Below are 20,655 nucleotides of genomic sequence, written 5' to 3' on the forward strand. Positions count from 1 at the left end.
ACTCATATTATATAGTCTACAAAAAAAAGTTGTGTATTTAAGTTTTATTATACAGGGGATTTAGTTATTTTCAAAAATAGATATTTATATATCTATTTTCCCTTAAAAAAGGTAAAAATTGCACTCAAAAGTTACATATAAGGATAATTGAAATTATAACTAAATTTTAATCAGATATATAAACATTATTTGGGCCACAATGAGCCCATTGAAACAGGCCCATTTTCGATAAAGCCAAGAAAATACTCTAAACGCTCCGCCGTATATATCTTCTGACCACATAACTTAACGAGAGAGAGAGTGAAAGAGAGAGAGAGAGAGAGAGAGTCAGAGCGAGTTGAATCGAGAGAGAGAGAGAGGGAGAAGAATGGATCCAGAGCAAATCAACGAGTTCGTTGTAGGTTACTTGAAGAAGAAAGGCTTCAGTAGCGCTGCTAAAGACCTCGAAGACTTTCATCACCACAACAATGGTAGCAGTTTGAGTTCTATCGACTACCATAACGATCCTGAGCTCACCAAGCTCATTCGCTCCTTTTCCCAGTAATCTCTCTCACACCCTCTCTCTCTCTGGTGTTTGCAATTTGGGGGAATTTTGTTTTTGTGAATTTTGAAACCGTAAGCAAAATTATGTCAGCTGTAACGTTTCTGAGCATCGACTAATTGATATAATACACTTTCTGGGTGAAGCTGTTGTGTGAACCTTTTTTTATCAATTTGTCTGTCAAATTTAAGTTTTCTGAATACATCCCACTGAGGTTTCTGATTCTATTTGTAAAGAAATTAGGGTTTTTTTTTTTTTTTTTTTTAAATTGCTGTGTTTCGATTTCATGTAATTGGTTCTGTAGAGAAAATGGTTATTAAATTGTGATTCATTTGGTTTTCCAGACAAGAAGATGATCCAACTCGGTACCGTGAGTGTTACAGCAAACTAAGGTCATGGGCTTATAATTCACTGGATTTATATAAGGTGGAATTTTTGTTTTTTTTTTCTTCTCCTTTGGCTGTTTTGTGTATTTTGTATGGAGCTTAATCAAACTGACAAGGTGCTTTTTGATTTGTAGCATGAATTGCTACGAGTGATGTATCCTGTGTTTATTCATTGTTACATGGATCTGGTGGGAAAAGGTCACACTCAAGAGGGTATTTCTCGAGATTATAATTAGATGTTCTGAGTATTCTTTTATTTAAAGCTTAAGTATGAGATGTCTGTAACAAGTGTGACTTATGCCACTATGGGCAATACTTTTCTTGTTACCAGCAAGGGGCTTCTTTAACAGCTTCCGCAAAGATCATGAAATGGTACACTTACGGGATCTTCAGAAACTGGAAGGCGTTCTTGCTCCATCTCATCTAGAGGTTTTAAAGCTAGCATTATATAGTCGTATTATGTCGAGAATGGAATTTGTTTTGTTTAGTTATCAACTTTCTTTATGACCTTTGTTCTTATCAGGAGATGGAGTTTGCTCGTTCTCTTAGAAAAAGCAAGGTCAACATCAAAATTTGTCAGGTAGACTTAAGTGTGAAATGACTAGTAGCTGTAACAGGCAAATGCTTTAAGGTTCCTGTTCTGATTAACTGAATTCCGTGACTGCAGACGTCTAATATGCTTGCTGAATGTTGCAGTATTCATATGATCTGTTACTTCAGTATCTACATAGGACAGAATCAACAGTAATGCTTGGTATTATAAACGAGCACATCAATTTCCAAGGTAAATGTGTTTCTTTCTCATATATATGCATTAGCATAGCATGTAGCATATATCTGAGTAGAAGATTGAATCCACTGATTGATCATGGGTAATTTGTTGCAGTCTACTCGGGACAGCCTACTTCCTCATCCGATGACATAGAGGCTGTCACCATTGTTGGGAGTTTTCAAGACACAGCTAATCACATCAATCAAAAAGAAATACAGTGGGGAGTACGTGTTTCCCTAAAGCTTTTTTTTTTTCCGGAGTTGATACATGTTGATGCGCCATTCCTGGGAAGATGATAGATTTGCATATTCGTTAGCTAAATAGTTTTTTTTTTAACAGTTGCTTGAAGACTCGCTAGAAGATCGCCTTGAGAAGACTGGAGGTCTACTGTCTGATTCTGAGAAGGGGCAAGGAGAAAGTAAAGACGGGGATGCGGATGATAGTAAGGTGATACGTAACTTCAACTTAGATCAGTAATTTTTAAACTAGAAAGCCCATATTTACTTGTATATTGGTACTGTGTTCAGAAAAGATCCACTGAAAGTGGAAAGCAAGGCTCTTCAATAAAAAAGTTAAAGAAAGACAAAGCGGGAAATGCAACAGCAAAGGTTGCACGTCTGGAGACCAGCACAGTGCCACCAACGCCACGTGTAAAACCAGAACTTGCCTTGCCAGTAATGTACTTTCGAATCCCTTACCCATTTTTTGTGTTAGGATGTGATGAAAAAAGGGATGAACATGTGATATCTGTTGGTGATGCATGATTGATTAGGAGAAATGAATGTAGTTGCTCTCAAAGACTCAACCAACTTTAACATTAACTAATTTTGTCCATCTCCTTTTTTTTTTTCTGTCAGGTCTACAGATGTAGAGCAATCTATCCTTGAAGACCTGAGAAACCGTGTGCAGTTGAGTAGTGTTGCAATGCCATCTGTCAGCTTTTATACATTTGTTAATACTCATAACGGGTAATGTCCACCTCTCCTCCTAGTTTGTATTATTTATTTGCAACTTGTACTCACTCTGTTATTGTTCCCAGGTTAAACTGTGCATCTATATCTCATGATGGATCTCTGGTTGCTGGTGGGTTCTCAGATTCATCAATAAAGGTATGTACGTCTTGGATGGTTGGGATACGTTTCCCTTTCTCGTTTTCTTCCTCTCTTTAATGATGCCTAAGTTACAATCATGGTGTTCAGGTCTGGGACATGGCTAAGATAGGACAAACTGGCAGTGGTATGTTTTTACTCTGAAACAATAATTTTTATGATAGCATTCATTGTGGGAACATGTTATTGACATCTACAATTAAGAATGAATTTGTCTCATACACGTCCCTTGTTGGGTTTGCATGATTCTCGTTTGTATTTAAGTTGTTTGGTTCCAGGTGCTTTGCAGGGTGAAAATGATACAAATGATCCAACCATAGCACCAAATGGCAGAAGAAATTATACATTATTACTGGGTCACTCAGGGCCTGTTTACTCGGCCACTTTCAGTCCTCCAGGAGATTTTGTTTTGTCTTCTTCAGCAGATACAACAAGTATGTATATGTCCGTCCTTCTACATATCCATATACTTTCTCATTAGTTTGGAGTTCTCTTAGTTACAATTCATGTTTTCATATGTGCAGTACGACTCTGGAGCACACAATTAAATGCCAATCTTGTGTGCTACAAGGGTCATAATTACCCTGTATGGGATGTCCAGGTATAACTGTTCAATTTTACATGTTTTTCTTACTTAAATTGCAATGTATGGTGGACAGACATGTTATATACTCGTTTCATGGTGCAGTTTAGTCCTTTTGGGCATTACTTTGCAAGCTGTTCTCATGATCGTACTGCACGGATTTGGTCAATGGACCGAATACAACCTCTCCGAATAATGGCAGGGCATCTATCCGATGTCGATGTAAGTCTGTCACTCCATCACCTTCATAGTTTGGGTTTTAATTTGCAAAGGTTTAAAAATTAAAGAGACCATTTGAGACTTGAGTGGTTAACTCATGCATGGATAAAATTCAAAGCGTTTTGGTATGCAATTGGAGTTAAATTTACCACAGTTTAAAATGCTTTAGTTAACACATTGGATTCTTTATTGACTTAGAATAGTTGCCACTTTGATTTTACGTAGCATTGGCAGTAATAACTTATAAATCATCGAGTTTATAGTTGATCCAAAGGTTGTTAGCCAGTCCACCTGAAGTCATGAGCTTATGATGGATTATTAGGATTGACATTAATACAGATGATTAGCATATATTAATTTCCCTTTGGATGTACATTGACATGACTTTCGTTGTACTTACCAAATGAATTTGATTTCAGTGTGTACAGTGGCATCCCAATTGTAACTACATTGCAACCGGCTCTAGTGATAAGACAGTTAGACTCTGGGACGTGCAAACAGGGGAATGTGTCCGGATATTCATTGGGCACAGGAGTATGGTTTTATCATTGGCAATGTCTCCAGATGGGAGATATATGTCATCCGGTGATGAAGATGGCACCATAATGATGTGGGACCTATCAACAGCTCGCTGCATCACACCTCTCATGGGCCATAACTCATGTGTCTGGAGTCTCGCTTACAGGTGAGAGATCGAGACAAGAAGCAATCAGTATTCTTTGATCGTTCAGTTTTTGTTTGAGTTTGTGAAATCCAAAGAAAACGTACTATGATCCCTTGTCAGCGAAGTATTTGTTTTGGTTGATAGCTTATAATATCTGAGTTTGTTCTAGGACAACATTGTTTAAAGGTAGTTCAGGGTTTTGAACTAGAGTTGTGAGGTGTGGCTATTTCTATGTCTATTGGTTCAACTTACTACTGGACTGGTAGATTTTTCTATAGCCACACACACTCTTATGTTAACTTTTACGGAGGAGTTCTTGTCATGGGTTGGGGAAAGTTTTAGAGCGCTAATATCTGTTGAGTCGTTAATGGAATGACTGGCTTTGGTTGGTCAAGTCTGCTTGCTTTGAATAGTGAAACCGCAATTCCGATCACTCAAGAACTACTAGAACTTCTGACTAACCTATTTTTCTGTTTCAGCGGTGAGGGCTCTCTTCTGGCCTCTGGATCCGCAGACTGCACAGTGAAACTGTGGGACGTCACCTCAAGTACTAAATCAACAAAGGCCGAGGAAAAGTGAGTTTGCTTCTTCCAAAGTTGTATCATTGCTATTTTTGAAGAGTAGATTGTTTTGTTTACAAATATATTTATTGTGTCAGGAATGTGAACTCGAACAGATTGCGCTCACTCAGGACTTTCCCCACCAAGTCCACACCAGTTCATGCTCTCCGAGTAAGTTACGCTTTCTTTACTAGAATAAGTTCCACCATTCTCAGAACACTACTAAGATAGTTCTCATTGTTGGATTCTCTGGTAAGTCTGTCACGTTGTGCTTGTTAGTAAATAAACTCATCCCGACAATTACTGAACAAACATTGATTAGAACCAAAGTTTCAGGGTGTGTGCCAAAAAAAAAAAACTTTTCCATCATATAGAACCTTTCACCTAACCCCTAGGATTGCAAAGCTCGTTGATCAAGCATATACATATACTATAACCCAGGTTTTACATTGGTGCAGTTTTCTCGGAGGAATTTGTTGTTTGCTGCAGGAGCAATCTCTAAACCCGCAAGCTGATCAAACAATGGTATCAGATATTATTGGCTTAACATTCTTACAAGCTGTTGTAGATCAGAAGAAGTAGAATAGTTATCTCCAAAGATTTACTTGTTTGTAGCTTTCGTTTCTCATTTCTTTACTCCCAAAGATGATGATATTCTTTGAATGAACTACGCCCCATATGTGTCCAATCCAGGAATCTCTTATCTTCCACTTGGGAGCATATTGCCATGTAGGATTATCCCACAATTCCCATTGGTCGTTTTCATTAGCCACCATATATTTTGCCCATGATCAGATGTTATGGTAGAACCGTAACAGTTCTACCGATTGATATATTCTAACGACATTTAAACATCGATCTTTAATCTTTTTAAACGGTAAAAACGATTTATAATTTTGAAGAGTGACACTACATCGCTCTTATTAAGCACCAAAAAAGATTGATTCATCTTGCTATGTATGATCCAATATGTGTATCCATCCGGTTGATCTATTGTTTTGTCACAACCTAGTTCAGATGGCCTACGCAAACGTCACGGTAAAGCAGTCATTACTATCGGCAGTGCACGGTCAGGATAATCCAATTTTAGCAATCAGTTGACTCTCTTTCTTAAAACCAACCCGTTTCCATTTGTTCGTTTTATCATTTTCACTTAGTTTAACATTTTACCTTATTCAATCCTAATTAAGAAATTTAGTAGATACTAATAACATGCATTATTTTGCAGAAACATTTTTTCTCCTAGTTTTTAGAGACTGCACTTGAATATATTAGATCTGAAGAGAATTTCTATGTATGGTTTGAAAGACATTTTGCTTCAAAATTTTGGATGAGACATAAAATCTACCAAAAGTAGATTTGGTTGTTTATGTGATTAGACAACTGTCTACATTTGGAGTTATATGTGAGGGTGTGTTTCCTGTTATCTCCGGTCAGTTTTCTCATTACTTTTTCATAAACAAAATAAATTAACATGTTTTAATAGTAGTAATATAATTTAAATAAATTAACATATATTTATTCAGATAACCCAAACCGAAATCCAGACTAATCATGATTTATATTTCTTTTTGGAATTTGGGTCAACTGTTCTGAATTATTTCTTTTATTTCACAAAAGTGTCAGTTTGACACATTTCACATAGATTAAAAAAAACTTAAATATATTTTTTCTGTCTTTCATAGATTAATATTTCAATATTTTAACATATATTAAGAAAAAGTTAAACTTTTTATTTCTAACCTAATTTATCATTATTTTTTTGTAGAAAAAGAAAATATATTCCACTAAGATCATCTCCAATAATTTTCTCTATTTTTTTCTTTATAATAGAAATAAATTTTATTCCAACCCACCTATATTCTCACCTCTAAAATAGATATCGTTTTTTTTTTCTATATATAGAAGAACTCTCTTGTATTTTGGAGGGGAGAATAGAGGTGAGTTGGAGTAAAACTCATTTCTATTATAGAGAAAAAAATAGAGATGGGTTGGAGATCTCTAAGTAATATGCCACTTGGAAACAAATATAAAGTAAAAAATTATTTTAGTTTTTTAATCAAAAAAATCAATCTTTTAGAAACAGAATTTTTTTCTAAAACATCAATTTAGGGACAGAGAGAGCACATGTTTATCCTTATTTAATGGTTTTAAATTAATGAAATGAGCTTTAGGTTTAGGGGTAAATTAAAAAATTAACATTAAAAATACATTAGAAATGTAGAATAGTATTCTTTGTGAAACAAAAAAAAGATTAAAATAACACTCTTGTTAAAATAGAGGAAGTAATATGTTTCGTACTCAAAACTATTTAATCATATTATTTACAGCCTTTTTACCGTATGTAGATAACCAACAAGATCGAAAGAACATCATCAATTGAATATCTGAACAGCTCGCCCTAATTTCTCTCTCAACTTCAGCCGCCGCGACAACATCTTTAGATTTCCGATCTGCCCTCTCCGGCTGCCAGGTTCCTTTCCGGAGCTGTGGGAGGGTGTAGAACCTTGTCTTGCATCTTAGTCGTCGTCTTTCTTTAGTCTATTTGGTTTAGATCTGTTGCTTTCGGAGTTGTAGCGATCTTGTCGTCAAATCCCTCTATGAAGCGAAGCGAAGAACGGGGTAGGAAAGGAAGCCATCGGCGGAGAGAGTTGGTTGTGGTTAGAGACGGATGCGTTTCTTAACGGATTAGTCTAGGTTGTGGCTTAGATCTGGTGGTGCTCTTATCGCTAGTTGCTTGAAAGAGACGAACGAGTGTCGTCTCATGGACTGGTATTGTATCTCTCTCGTCTCTCTCTTCTCTAGATTGCAGGTTTTTCAACAAGGTTGTGTTGGTTTTAGTGTCGTTGTGGCCTTTATCGAAGGTTTTTAGTTTGCTTTGAGTTGTGGTTTATGTTATCTACGCAAGTCTGCCTTTTCGGGTTAAGGGTTTGAATTGGTTCTTAGATCTTCTGCTAGGTTTGGTCTGTTGGTCTGTTAGTGTTGGCGTTGCGAGCTAGGTATTGTCCCTTGTGCTTGTCATTCAGATGTCTTTTTTGTTGCTAGTCATCTACTAACTCTCCTCTGTGGCTTTTTGGAGTTTTGGAGTTGAGTTCTTGACAATAGCAGTGGAATCGTCCTGCAGCTCTTCTCTTGCGAGGAAGTTACTAGTTTTGGGTCTGTAGATAGCTGAAGCTAGGTCGACGAGGGTCCGTGTGTAAGAGCTGCTGGTCTTCTTTGATTTGTCTCAGGTCGATTCGCAAGGTTTTTCTTTGCTCCTAGTTTGGATTGCCTTCCATGGGGTTCTGGTTTGTTGTGGTGGTTGTTGTTTCTGTTTCTCTGTGATGGTTTGAATTCTGCTTTCGTTCCTGCCGGTTTGTTGATGGCTTTGCTACGGTGTGCTCTCTTAGTGCTTCCAGTCTTCTGGGTACTCTCCGACGCTTACAGGTTCTATGGGAAAGCTTAGTGGAATTCGCTCATTTTCAGTTGGGCAGTTTTAGAACTTTGATCCTTCTTTCATTCCCTTTGTAAACTTTTACTATAGGTCTTGGTTTTTGTTTTTGTTCTTTTTTTAGTCCTAGTCTCCAAAGATGTGTTACCTGTCGGCTTAAACTTGTAAGAATGGTTCTTTATCTGTTGGCTATAGTTTCCGGGGTTATGTTGTTAACCGCCGTTTTGGTATATAACTTTTATGAAAAAGTTAAGATGACCAAAAAAAAATGATAACCAACAACAAATAAACTATTTATCCATGCAAATGAGACATTCACTACATCACATCAAATCAATTCATCATCTCGCATCAAATTCAAAACAATCAATTCATCATAAGCAATTCCAAAGATTGTTTTTTTTTTGTGACAAATTTCCAAAGTGGTTACTACTACCAACGTTTGTTATTTCTGCAAGTGTATTATTTGGGTTAGTTACTTTTAAAATTTTTTACCAATAATATAATTCCACTTAAAGAAATCATCATTGCAAATGTGTAACTTGTCACTTTATTGAATTGAGTAAATTTAGCTAATCTTGTAAAATATTATATTATAATAAGGCCCCAAAAACCGAGTTACTGTTTAGACTATATGACACTTAACTATTTCTCATACATAGCATTTTCAGATTAAAAAGTAGACAAAAGTTTTACAGAAAGACAAAAGTTTTACAGAAATTTAAAGGAGTATTTGAGAATTAATTTTAAGAAATTGAAAGACAGATCAAATATTTACATACGGGATAAATTATGAATAGCTACATGTCACCATCTGTTTAAAGTGAGATCCAATGTTCTGTATCTTTTGACCATGATTGATGTAAACTATATCATATAATATTATACGTGGAAAATTAGAATACTCATAAAGCTAACATAATCCATAATAAACTTTGACAATTCACAATATTCATTTTCAATATTCATTTATATTAGTAATTTATTGCATCTACCAACACGATTTATTAAATTTTGTAGAGATCAGTTCTAAGTATTACTGAAAAAGTTAAGTTATATTTCAATAACACTAGATTATAATAAAAATACAACTTACTTATAAGAAAATTAACAAAAATTTTTGAATGGAATTTAAAAACTACAAAAACAATAACAATGGATTTACTAAGATTTTAAGAATCCATAAAAAGAACAATGGAATCCTAAAAGTATAAAATAAAATTAAAAGATAGATAGATTACTATCAAATAATTATGAGTTTGTCTTGCTCATTCTTTCCGATTGATTGTTTCTGAAACTACTTTTGTAAACTATATTCCTTCATATTGGGCTTCTAATCATATAGTTTTAATGCATGTGTGGTTGAGAAAAAAAAATTGTTTACTAATAAGGCGAATCGCAAGTACACAATGACTGAGATAAAACGCAGAAAAATTCCCACCAATTATATACTAATTATAAAATAACTTTTGAAAACATTTTTTCACATCATTTAGATAGACAGTATCCAACTTACAATCCAATTTTTACAATGCAAAATACCATAAATTACAATAAAAAAGAAAAATATGTATAGGTAGAACCTTAACCATTTGATTAGAATCACTTAGATTTTTTTCTAATGAAGATAATATGTAATTCTGAATCAGCTTTCCCATTTCTGTGTGTCGGCCATATGTAAACGTTGGACCCAATAACTAGGTCGCAATCCCATACGACAAATATACAAAGTTTAAAGTTCTATTTCATATCTAGCTCAAGTAAATTAGACTTGGCTGCTATATGGTAAACGTTGGAAATGTTAAAGTGGTTAGATTGTTAGGAATTATACTATTGAAGATGTTGAGAAAGAAACACGTTTACTCGACGCTCAAGTGGGTTTGATCTTGCGCCGACGTGGCTTTCGAAAAGAAAAGTTTCAAGTGGTTGAAGAAAGCGACTTTTGTCATGCAACCTTAGTTTGTATATCACGATGAAATTTAGTGGGAAACCAAAATACATTTTGACAAATCCACAAAACTCTTTAGACGATAAAGAAGAAGATCGTGGTTTCCTTTAAGATTTACACAAATTTAAAAGGTTTATCTTTTAATACTATTCTTCAAGTCACAAACATGGTCAACAATTTCTCACTAAGATACGAAACAAAATCGATAAATATATATACTCTCATCCTTTTATCATTGCATATGTAAGTGTGTTAAGACTTATGAGAGTAATTAATTTGAGTGGTTTACAAGTTGTTCTATGAGTGTAGATATTTCCATAGATGATTTTTTTATTAGACCCACAAATTAATAATTAGACGGTCCACTAAATAAAATATATTTGAGGCAAAATCAAAGAGGAAGAAGAGGAACAATAAAGTTATTAAGGTCTATACTCTAACTTCTAACCAAGTGGTTTGTTATTAACTCTGTAATTAGTTTGAGCTTTGCTCTAGTCTCAATAGAGGACAAAGGGAGGAACAGATGAAGGAAAGACCCACACGAGAAGCCAAAGGAGAGTAGGAGACAGAAATGGTCACTTACCTCGTGGAGTTACAAAAAGTAGACTAAACTGGCCTGAAAAATTTTGGATGGTCCATTAACAGTAGTCTTCCTTTCCAATTTATTGTCATCTTTCTCTCCTGTCGTTTCATCTGATGTACTAGCTTTAACTATTTTGAGAAACCGCTTCGTTTTCAATTGTCTTTTCTTTTGTATCCCTTAACTCCTAGCTTTTTTCTCTTCATAAAAGAGAAGGTTCTCATATATAATAGAGTGGAAACTGCACAAACTCAATTATTAAGTTTACCAATTTACCATCTTCAACAAAAACAAAAAGCATGAATTCATGATCATTTTATATATATAGGGGATTCAACTTCCAACACAAATTTAAATAAGCTTGTTGATCCTATTTATAAGGTTATTTTATCAACAAGATATACACGTTTTGGCTTGATGAGTGATGACATCTCAAAAATGTATGCAAGAGTATTCAATAAATTTCTGAAAACTGAACTATAGTTTAATATATGGTTTAAATGGATTCACTTTTTTCTATCCGTAAAAGTGAATACGAATTCGAACTAATCTCTCACACACAAAAAGCACCAAACTAAAATCCGAACAAGGTCTCTTGACTTATACAAACCGAAATCTTGATTGAATAATACCCCTATAAATGTATGGATTGGGTTATTGAAGGAGGAAGCAACGTAACGAGGAAATGGTCCTATTATATATATATATTGAGATAGAGAGGTATTAAGATGGTGTAGTTCCAATCAACTAGCTTTAAAGTGTTTCGTGAAGGGTGTGACAGCAAACCAAACCTACCTATCGCTCTCATTATAGTACTTTGGTCCACTTATTACAAAAACCTAAGGAAATGTTCTTGTGTAGGGTCTTGTTTTCTTTGTATATTCCTTTCTAATACCATCTACTCCTGCTCCCATTCACTGATATAAAACCGCTTCCATAGCTATTAATAATAGAAAGAGATAGAGATAAGAAATCATCACCTACAAAAACCTGTTCCCTTTTTAGGCTCTCTCATGGATGCTTCTATAGTTTCTTTCTCCGAAACTTTTCCAAATCAAGATTCTCTAAACCAGAGCCTAGAACAGAGAACCAAAGACGAAGAAAAAGACGTTCATGATTCTAGTCAAGAACATCTCAATCAAGAACTCAATCTCATCGACTGCATAGACACAACGAGTATCGTTAAGGGATCTACATCCACAGAACAAAAGCTTTTCTCATGCAACTACTGTCAAAGAACTTTCTATAGCTCACAAGCGCTTGGTGGTCACCAAAATGCACACAAGAGAGAGCGGACGTTGGCAAAGAGAGGACAACGTCTAGCAGCATCAGCCTCAGCTTTTGGACATCCTTACGGTTTCTCTCCACTTCCTTTCCATGGACAATACAACAACAGGTCATTAGGGATTCAAGCTCATTCGATGATCCATAAGGTAAGTTCATATAAAGGATTTGGTGGCCACTATGGTCAGCTAAACTGGTCAAGAATTCCATTTGATCAACAACCAGCCATAGGTAAATTGCCTACAACAGAGAATTTTCATCATCATCACCATCAAAGAATGATGATGGCTCCTTCACTGTCCAATAACATCGGTAGATCATCAAGCAACATAGGAAGGATTCTAGAAGGGACACCGGCGCTTGAACAATGGTGCGGAGACGGAGGATTGTTAAGTACTACTAATCATGAAGAGCAACATAAGCTTGACTTGTCCCTCAAGCTTTAAGATTCTTTTTCTTGATTCTTGAATGAGATTTTTGGCAAAATAGTACATTTCTCAAACTTAATTGGAAAATGAGTACATATACTATTCAAAATTTGAGAAATAGTCAATGGGGCCACCCCTTGTGGATAAATACTTAGGTTCACCCCTAGAGGTGAACGATTGTATTCACTTCCTCTCCTCTCAAGCAATCAAAATCTTCTATCTAATATTTCATTTAAAAATAATTAAAAAGTAAAAAAAATTAATGAAACAAATTATGTATACTTTTAATTAAAGAAAATTAAATATTAGCTTGATTTATATTTTACAATTAAATGAAGTTATATATCAGTTTGAGTTTATAAATGAGAATTAGGGTTTAGATTTTACAATTAACGAAATTCTATGTCGTTTGGGTTTACAACTAAAGTGATTAGGGTTTAAATTTTACAATTAAAACGAAATTATATGTCGGTTTGGGTTTACAAATGAGGTGATTAGGGTTTAGATTTTACAATTACAATGAAATTATATGTCGGTTTGAGTTTACAAATGAGGTTGTTAGGATTTAGATTTTACAATTAGAACGAAATTATATGATGTTTGGGTTTACAAATGAGGTGGTAAGGGGTTAGATTTTACAATTAGAACAAAATTATATATCAGTTTAAGTTTACAAATGAAACGGTTAGAGTTTAGATTTTACAATTAGAACGGAATTATATATCGGTTTGGTTTATAAAAGAGCAGTTTGGGTTTTTAATTTTACAATAATATATACAAATTTTGTTTCATTATCTTATAAGGAGGTGAATAAAGAGGTTCAGTCCTAGGGTGAACCAAGTATTGTCCCTTTTTGTGAGATAGATTAGTTGTGAGATAGAAATATCAGGAGAAAATGGTTAATTACAGAAAGGTATTCCATTTGTTGTGAGTGAGAGAAAACCAAAAAAAATATGTTTTAGTTTTTCTTTTAATTTTTTTTTGTTTTTTCAATCACATCCCCTCATATCTTGTTATATTCAAATATTTGGTAACATAATGTTTTCTTAAAGATTTTCAGGCACAAAAATATCTATGTTTTTTTCTCTATATTTTGACATGCATTTTGTTTGGTGATTTTATTTTTAATGTTAAATATTTTTTACAAATTTTATATATGTACATTTTATTAAATGCATAGATATAATATGTACATGTTACTAAATGTATAATTGTAACTAAATGTATATAGTTAAAAACAATCCACAAATAAATGTGTGCATATAGATATAATTGTTTTTATAGTAAATATGTATAGATAAAAACTATACAGTAGTACATATGTACAGATAAAAACCATCCAGTAGTAAAATTGTACATACAAAAAATAATCCAATAATATGTGTATAGATGGAAATCATCCAGTAATAAAAATATACACATATATCCACTTCAACGTGTACATATAAAAACCATCTAGTAAATATGTACATATATATTAGTGACCATCCAATAATTATCAATTGTCAAAATTTAAGATTTAGGGTGAGTCAAGCAACTAAACAAATCTACAACAAAAATATCTTGAGAACTGTCTTATCCACAATATACTCCTATACACATCACAAGACAATTAGTGTTAAGATGAACTTAATTACAAATTACCTCTAAAAGATTGAATCGTAGTTTAAAGTTTTGTAACCTTTCTTTTTACATATGCTTGAATCATGTGACTTTAAAAATCTTCAAGAACTGCAATGAAGATATAAAAGGTTAGTCTCTTATAAAGGAGAAAACACATAAGCAAACATTTGGATTCTCTCTACTTACTTTCTTCTACATTTTTAAATTTATGTAGAGTAAGACCATCCGCTTTATAAAGATACATACTATTTGTTCTAATTTTTTTAGAGAGCCCTAACTTTTTAATAAAGTCCGTCACAACCACTACCATGTTCTCTTTGCTCATTCGAAGCTCCAAATTCACAGACACATTATCACTGTCGTCCTTGATATCCTGCAGAAGATAATGAATCAGAATTAAACATGCGTATAAGAATAATATCACAGTTTTTTTCTCTTAACATGCCTTCTATCTCGATAAAGGGGATACCACTTTTCTTGTTCTTCTTTGTGCGCAAGAATTTTTTATATTGCTTTGTCCATCTTCCAATCGGTAACTCCGTAATTAGTAGAGTGTATCACTAATTAGTAGAATGGTTAATTTCTTTATTTCAATTTTTCTAACTAAACTCACTGTTGTTTTATATATTTTCTCAAATAATACATAATGAAAGAAAACAAATAAAAAAATGTCATCAAAAAGTGAGAGACGGAAGAGAGAGAGTGTTAATTGAAAAACAAAACAAAAAGCATTAATGCTCTTATCTGTAATTTAGCACATTTCAACATTACCCCACTCTCTATCCAATTTCACATAATTTCTATTACACATATAGGGGAAACGAGCTATTTCCCCCCAAGAACTATTATATCTCGCTGGATGAAGTCCGAACTTGAGCCACAATCTATATAGCTATGTAAACTATGACCAATCTCTATGTCCCTCCAAATTAAAAGTTCTACACCTATATCCCCATGAAAAAAAGTTCTATATCTATTTACACCTAGACCTAGTTATGTGATGGTTTACTATTTGCTTAACCGTCTAACGAATAGCCTAAGCCAAAATTGACCAGATTAAACCTGATTTTACCCGAATTTGTCGATTTAACCAGATATATCATTCTCTCAATCTCGAGAAAACCCTAAATCGAAAAATCCCCAAATTTCTCCCAACAAAACCCTAAATCGAAAAAATCCCCAAAACTTGAAGAACCCTAAAAACTGCGATTTCGAGTTCTTTCGAGTTGAGAGACGATGTCGTTAGTTGAGAGAGATCCCGGCGGTGATTACGACGAAGAAGGTGAAGATCGAGACGAATTTCACATCGAACAGCTAGTTGAGGATTTTAGCGACGAACCTCCAATCCGCCACGATGTGTACCCAGAGAGTGAAGACGATGATGAAGACGGACCATCAAGAGCTCGTACGAATATGAGGCGTGGGAATGGGGAGTTGTTCTATAAGCAGGCGTTTTTCAATGGAGTTGCATTCAAGGAGGCGGTTCTCGATTATGTTGATTGTAGGGTTCATGATATTTGAAAATTGGGAATTTGTGGGTAAGGAATCGGGTCGTGACTATGTAGGGATCGGGTCATAATTGGTTTAATTTTGAATTTATATTGTTTGGTCTGCGGTTCACCGGATAAACCGAAACAATTCATTTCCAGGGGGATATAGGTGTAGAACTTTTAATTTAGGGGGACATAGAGATTGGTCATAGTTTACATAGCTATATAGATTGTGGCTCAAGTTCGGGCTCCATCCAGCGAGATATGATAGTTCTTGAGGGGAAATAGCTCGTTTCCCCTACACATATAGTAAAATATAACTCTTTCTCTAATTTTAAATAATATTTGTACTATATTTCTAATTAAATTTTAAAAATGTACTAAAATGCAAGGAAATCCTTCTTGAATTTAGTGTCTTCAAATGTTTTTCATGTTATTGTTAGTAAATGTTGTGTCTAGTAAAAACAGCTAATGTACATCTTTTCCACATAGTACTCGATCTAAGATTTTTAGACTTTACATAAATGGATTTCAGGTAGACACCCAACAAGGCAACAACCGTATAAAGTATAGAGTAAAGGAAAAACAAAAAAAACAAAGAAGAAGAAAAGATGATATTTGAGATCTGTGGGAAGATTTGGTTTAATATTCACAAGAAAAAGGAATTAATATTATAATGTCAAAGTTGGGTTACCTAAAAGTTAGAACAATCATTCTATTTATTTAAAAGTTGCTAACAAGACATTTAAACAGAACAAAACAAATATAAATTTTAAAAGAAGACAGTTGCTGAGTAGGATGATGGTGACACTAAAAGCAAAGATTACTATAAGAATATTATGTATTGGATCACTATATGAATACATCGCTATGCCTAATACTAATATGACAGTAACTAACAAAATATAGCATGTAACGTTAAATAAAGCATCCAATGGTTCTCTTTGTTAGGCCTCAAACTGGTGGACACTAGACAACGAATGAGATTATTAGAAGAAAAATATTATAAGAAAAAACACGTCATAGATGTTGCTTTCATAACCAAAGAGTTCACGTGTTTTTTCAAAAATGGTCGAACATAATTTCTTGTGGGTCGAAACACCAAATAACCGAGAACTCCTTTAAACTAATCGACAAAACCAATCGAATCAAGAACAAGCTAAGAACTTCTTAAGTCGAAACCGATTATGAAATCTGATTGATCTAAATGGTCTTTGAGAGTTACAAGAGAGTTGAATACAGATTCATTACCATACATCGAGCTTAATCTCCGCTCTTATTAAGAAATAAAAGAGACAAGTCCGTTTTAACAAACTCTAACACGTGAGAAAAGATACACCTACATCTCTTGATTACTTACAAAGCAAATTCTAACCAAGCGGTGGTAGTATAGTGCATTCTAGTTGAGGATCGGAGGAGTTGCCTTATAGATACATCATACATGATGTTAAGGATCAATTTCTCTCAAGCACGGAATTTACAAAATCACTCTATTTGTCCAGCCGAAATGGTGTCACGCTTTATGCTCATTTAAAACCCAGGTGAATACTCGACGACTGCACTCACCCTATATAATTAGTCGGGTGGTAAAAGTCCGGATTATCATAATATATCTACTTAACCACGAAATTGAGTTTGGTTTAGAACTAGAATTATCTGGACCGGTTTAAGCTTGAACTCAACTCAACTAAGGCTCTGTCATATCGTTTTTTTTTCTTTGCACAGGGAACAGATTTTTGTATCCACACAGAAAAAATCTTCTGAATGAATGAAGAAAAGTCAGACAGCTCAAAACAAAAGTAAAATGGAAACACAAAAATGAACCAGGTGTGGTTCGAACTCGCAACATTTTAGACTTCCAAAAAGGTGTTAACCACTTCCAAATTGATGCCCTTAAAACTTATATATTTTCGTGATGCTTAAAGCACTAGCTTTACGGACTTTAGCCACGGGCCGGGCCTGAATTCACACATGGTCCAATGGGGCCATGCAGAACCAATTACCTGACGAGCCCGTTGTTTCATCTTTACCTTCTTGTATATTACTATTACATTCTGGCTCTAAAAAAATTATATGAATATTTTGGGATGGGTTAATTAGGAAACTGGGGAATAGGTATTTTGATCGGTTAATGAGTCTCTTTTGTTGGGCCTCAAGGCCTACAGATGACAATGACAGCTGAAAACGACATTCTCCGACAGTTTTGAAGGTCCAGTGAGAGCCAATGGATTCTAAAATTTATTGGAGGGACGAAAATTTTGTTGTTTAGAGGATTTTGTGTGTCCTCAAGTCGATAAAATAACGTTAATGCAGTTTAATCGTTCTTTGTAAATAGGAGAAATAACCGTTGTAGAACCTACTTATTTATCACTTCAAAGTAAGATAAGTATCATTTTGTTTGTGATGATTTGTTATACTGAATGTAGAAACGTTACCTTCTCATTACAAAATAATCGTAAGGTCCTATTAGAAATGTCATTCACGATATCTTCTAACCAAATGACAATATAAAGGACCAGAGTATCATTCCAATGTTTTGTGTTAGTTTTTTTTTTTAATCATCTTGAGTTCAAATTCGAATATGGCATATCATTGTTAGTTCAATAAAAATACTTCTTTGTTCAGTTTTACTTTTGCGTGAGTATGAAGGTACATGTTGAGGACATCTTATGTTCGTGGATTCAAAATAGCTTCGAGAGAATCATATAACTTGCACGAGAAACAAAGACAAGAAAATGAAGATATGATCTTAAAGGAGAGAGAGTACTAAAGAAAAAAAAATGCCGGAAGAAAATTGAAGTAATTTGTTCAAAAGGATAATGGAAAAAGAAATGTATGAGAAAAGATGATTTGATATTGAAAACAGTATGACAAAGAGTTAAGATCACTTCTTTTTTTTTTTTTTTTTTTTCAATTTGCAAGGTGAAAGAGGTTTGATAGGACTACATGACCGGGGATGAACAAGTTTATCATATCCAAAAACGGGTGAACCGTTAGCCACTTGGTTAATAAGTCATTCCCGCCGAATATGTTGGTGATGAAAAATATGAGTTGGCCGATCTGCCTCATTTTTAATGCAAATCATGTTCGGGATGTCTGAATTAATAGTTTTTTTTTTTTTTTTTTTTTTTGAATATTGCATTTACATTTAATTTTCTCATGGATGGTTAATGTGCCTTCACCGCTTTTAGGAAGGGTTGCTTCTGGTATCATTCCCATCAATGTTTTGTTACTTAACGTGGGAGAAAACTCGTTTATTCGACTCCATAGCTACCTAGTTATGGCCGACTTTGTATATTCACACGAAGCACACCTAAAAGTGTGATATCTAAATGATTATTATACGGTCGCTTGTAATAACAGCTGCCTTTTATACGTGATTTACAACTTCATGGACTCATGTTCTTGAGCTCCTAGTGGATACGTCCTTGGGCCATGACCGTCTCTTTTTGTTGCGGTACGTTTTCCAGCTGTCCATTCATTCTTTATAGGGGGAACGCAATGGTCGACGTCATGGTGAAGCCTCTCTTCCACCGGCACAACTAATTAGCCTGACCAGGAGGTAAGAAATCGAATCTACTCGATCCAACTTCAGCGAGATGGAAAGTTTGATGGTTGTATGGTGGAGTGGTTCGCATCAAGATAATACTTGTGGAGCTAAGTTTCTAAGTTCCATTTTTATTCTGATCTTGTAACATGAACCGTTTTAAACTAACGATGCACTTGTTGTAAAACTGTAATTTTTCGAATAAATTTTATATTTTGTTAAAAAAACAAAATAAAATAAATAACAGCTGCCTATATCTATGAGTCGCGTATCGTAAATTCGTAATCTACGCATATAATGTCCAACTGGTGAAAGGACTAAAAGAGTTGTAATTATAAGTTACTTACTTGTCCCTATGTTGTTTGGAAAATAAGTGATATTCCTTGCTTAGTTGCTTTAGAGAGGAACCACATATTCTACTAATTTAATTCGACTGGCGATGATCTTTCTGTATGGATTTGTTGGTAAATTTAGAAAAGCCGAGAGGAGTTTCATTTCATTTTCATCAGGTCCACCGAACAACGTTATCGAAAAAGATAAGGAAGATACAAATACAAGTGATCGGCCCATATCGTCGTCGTTGCTTTTGACATCTTTATATGTATTTTTAGCATTTTATGTATTTGACATCATGGAGAAAAAAAACCTATTGACTATAAAACAGAATCATTTATAAGTCAGACTATTAGTTCCAATCATAACCAATATAAAGTGCATATTTCAAATTATGATAAACATGGTAGTTGAAAAAAATAATCACTAGAATATAATACTAGTAACTTACGTTATCATCATATTAGAACTTAGAAGTCGTAAAATATAATAATGATGTGCACAACTTGTTGGTCTACAAAGTCGTTCTACAAATGGCCAAGGCTATTTAATTGTAAGTCATAAAATAGACATACGTAGTTTGTTGACTTTTTAAAAGCCACCTTTTTAGAATTAATCTATCGAGTAATGAACAAACCAAAATCTGATTAAATGTTAAATCAGCTTTCTGATATGATATAACTCTTATCTTTAGAATTCAGTGGGAAATAAACAAAACTTATGTTTAGAAAGAATGATCAAATACCAATTTAATACGTTTTCTGAGTCTAATGTTCATTCCACTATAAATTAAACAATTGTTAAAAGACGGCTAAAACGTTTATGAAGAGTCCATTATTGTATCTTGTGTTACGTTAACCCCAATGCCAAGTCATGATATGTTTTGCCCATTATTTTTTCATGAAATTAAGCCTTTTATTCATATTTTTGTATATTGTTAATGAAAGTATTGAATAATGATCTTAAGCTCAAAATTAAAATTAATTCGTACCTAACAAGTAACAACATTATAAAATATTTGATATATGCGCATCCGTGAATTACATTTTTTCTATTCGTCAAAGAGTTTTCAACTAATTAAAGTACCATATCTATACATTAATCACATAAAAACAAAAGAATCAATCTATTATTCTCAAGTAAAGTCAGCGTAATTTG

General features: G+C 34.0%; 2 protein-coding genes across 7 annotated transcripts; both read left to right on the forward strand.

Moving 5' to 3' along the window:
* The first annotated feature begins 258 nt into the window (after positions 1–258).
* Positions 259–5,580, forward strand: LOC104706835 (transcription initiation factor TFIID subunit 5-like). Of its 6 annotated transcripts, none has more exons than XR_015563817.1 (19): positions 259–540; positions 886–967; positions 1,062–1,140; positions 1,259–1,356; positions 1,451–1,507; positions 1,624–1,711; positions 1,814–1,923; positions 2,039–2,146; positions 2,227–2,378; positions 2,557–2,667; positions 2,739–2,808; positions 2,899–2,935; positions 3,087–3,242; positions 3,333–3,409; positions 3,502–3,613; positions 4,030–4,295; positions 4,754–4,849; positions 4,933–5,005; positions 5,293–5,580. XR_015563817.1 is itself a non-coding variant. In XM_087461588.1 (19 exons), exons 1-19 carry the CDS (start codon positions 368–370, stop codon positions 5,347–5,349), a joined length of 2,007 nt encoding a protein of 668 aa, XP_087317714.1. In that variant the 5' UTR covers positions 259–367; the 3' UTR covers positions 5,350–5,580. The 6 variants fall into 6 exon arrangements, 4 of the variants coding, with proteins under 4 accessions (XP_087317714.1, XP_087317717.1, XP_087317716.1 ...); XM_087461588.1 differs by having other exon boundaries at positions 3,497–3,613; XM_087461591.1 differs by having other exon boundaries at positions 268–540; positions 1,595–1,711; positions 3,497–3,613.
* A 5,987-nt stretch (positions 5,581–11,567) lies between these two features.
* LOC104706836 (zinc finger protein 3) lies at positions 11,568–12,728 on the forward strand. Its single transcript, XM_010423059.3, has one exon. The coding sequence runs from the start codon at positions 11,806–11,808 to the stop codon at positions 12,520–12,522; it is 717 nt and encodes a 238-aa protein (XP_010421361.1). The 5' UTR covers positions 11,568–11,805; the 3' UTR covers positions 12,523–12,728.
* The last annotated feature ends 7,927 nt before the right edge of the window (positions 12,729–20,655 follow it).

The sequence above is a fragment of the Camelina sativa genome, chromosome 8, assembly GCF_030686135.1.
Source record: "Camelina sativa cultivar CO46 ecotype springtype chromosome 8, ASM3068613v1".
NCBI lineage: Eukaryota > Viridiplantae > Streptophyta > Magnoliopsida > Brassicales > Brassicaceae > Camelina > Camelina sativa.

Coding starts and splice junctions, on each gene's coding strand:
- LOC104706835 (XM_087461588.1), top strand. CDS start 368: ATGGATCCAGAGCAAATCAACGAGTTCGTTGTAGGTTACTTGAAGAAG. Junction 1,508..1,623: donor TCAACATCAAAATTTGTCAG/GTAGACTTAAGT, acceptor TGAATGTTGCAG/TATTCATATGATCTGTTACT. Junction 2,809..2,898: donor TCTCAGATTCATCAATAAAG/GTATGTACGTCT, acceptor CATGGTGTTCAG/GTCTGGGACATGGCTAAGAT.
- LOC104706836 (XM_010423059.3), top strand. CDS start 11,806: ATGGATGCTTCTATAGTTTCTTTCTCCGAAACTTTTCCAAATCAAGAT.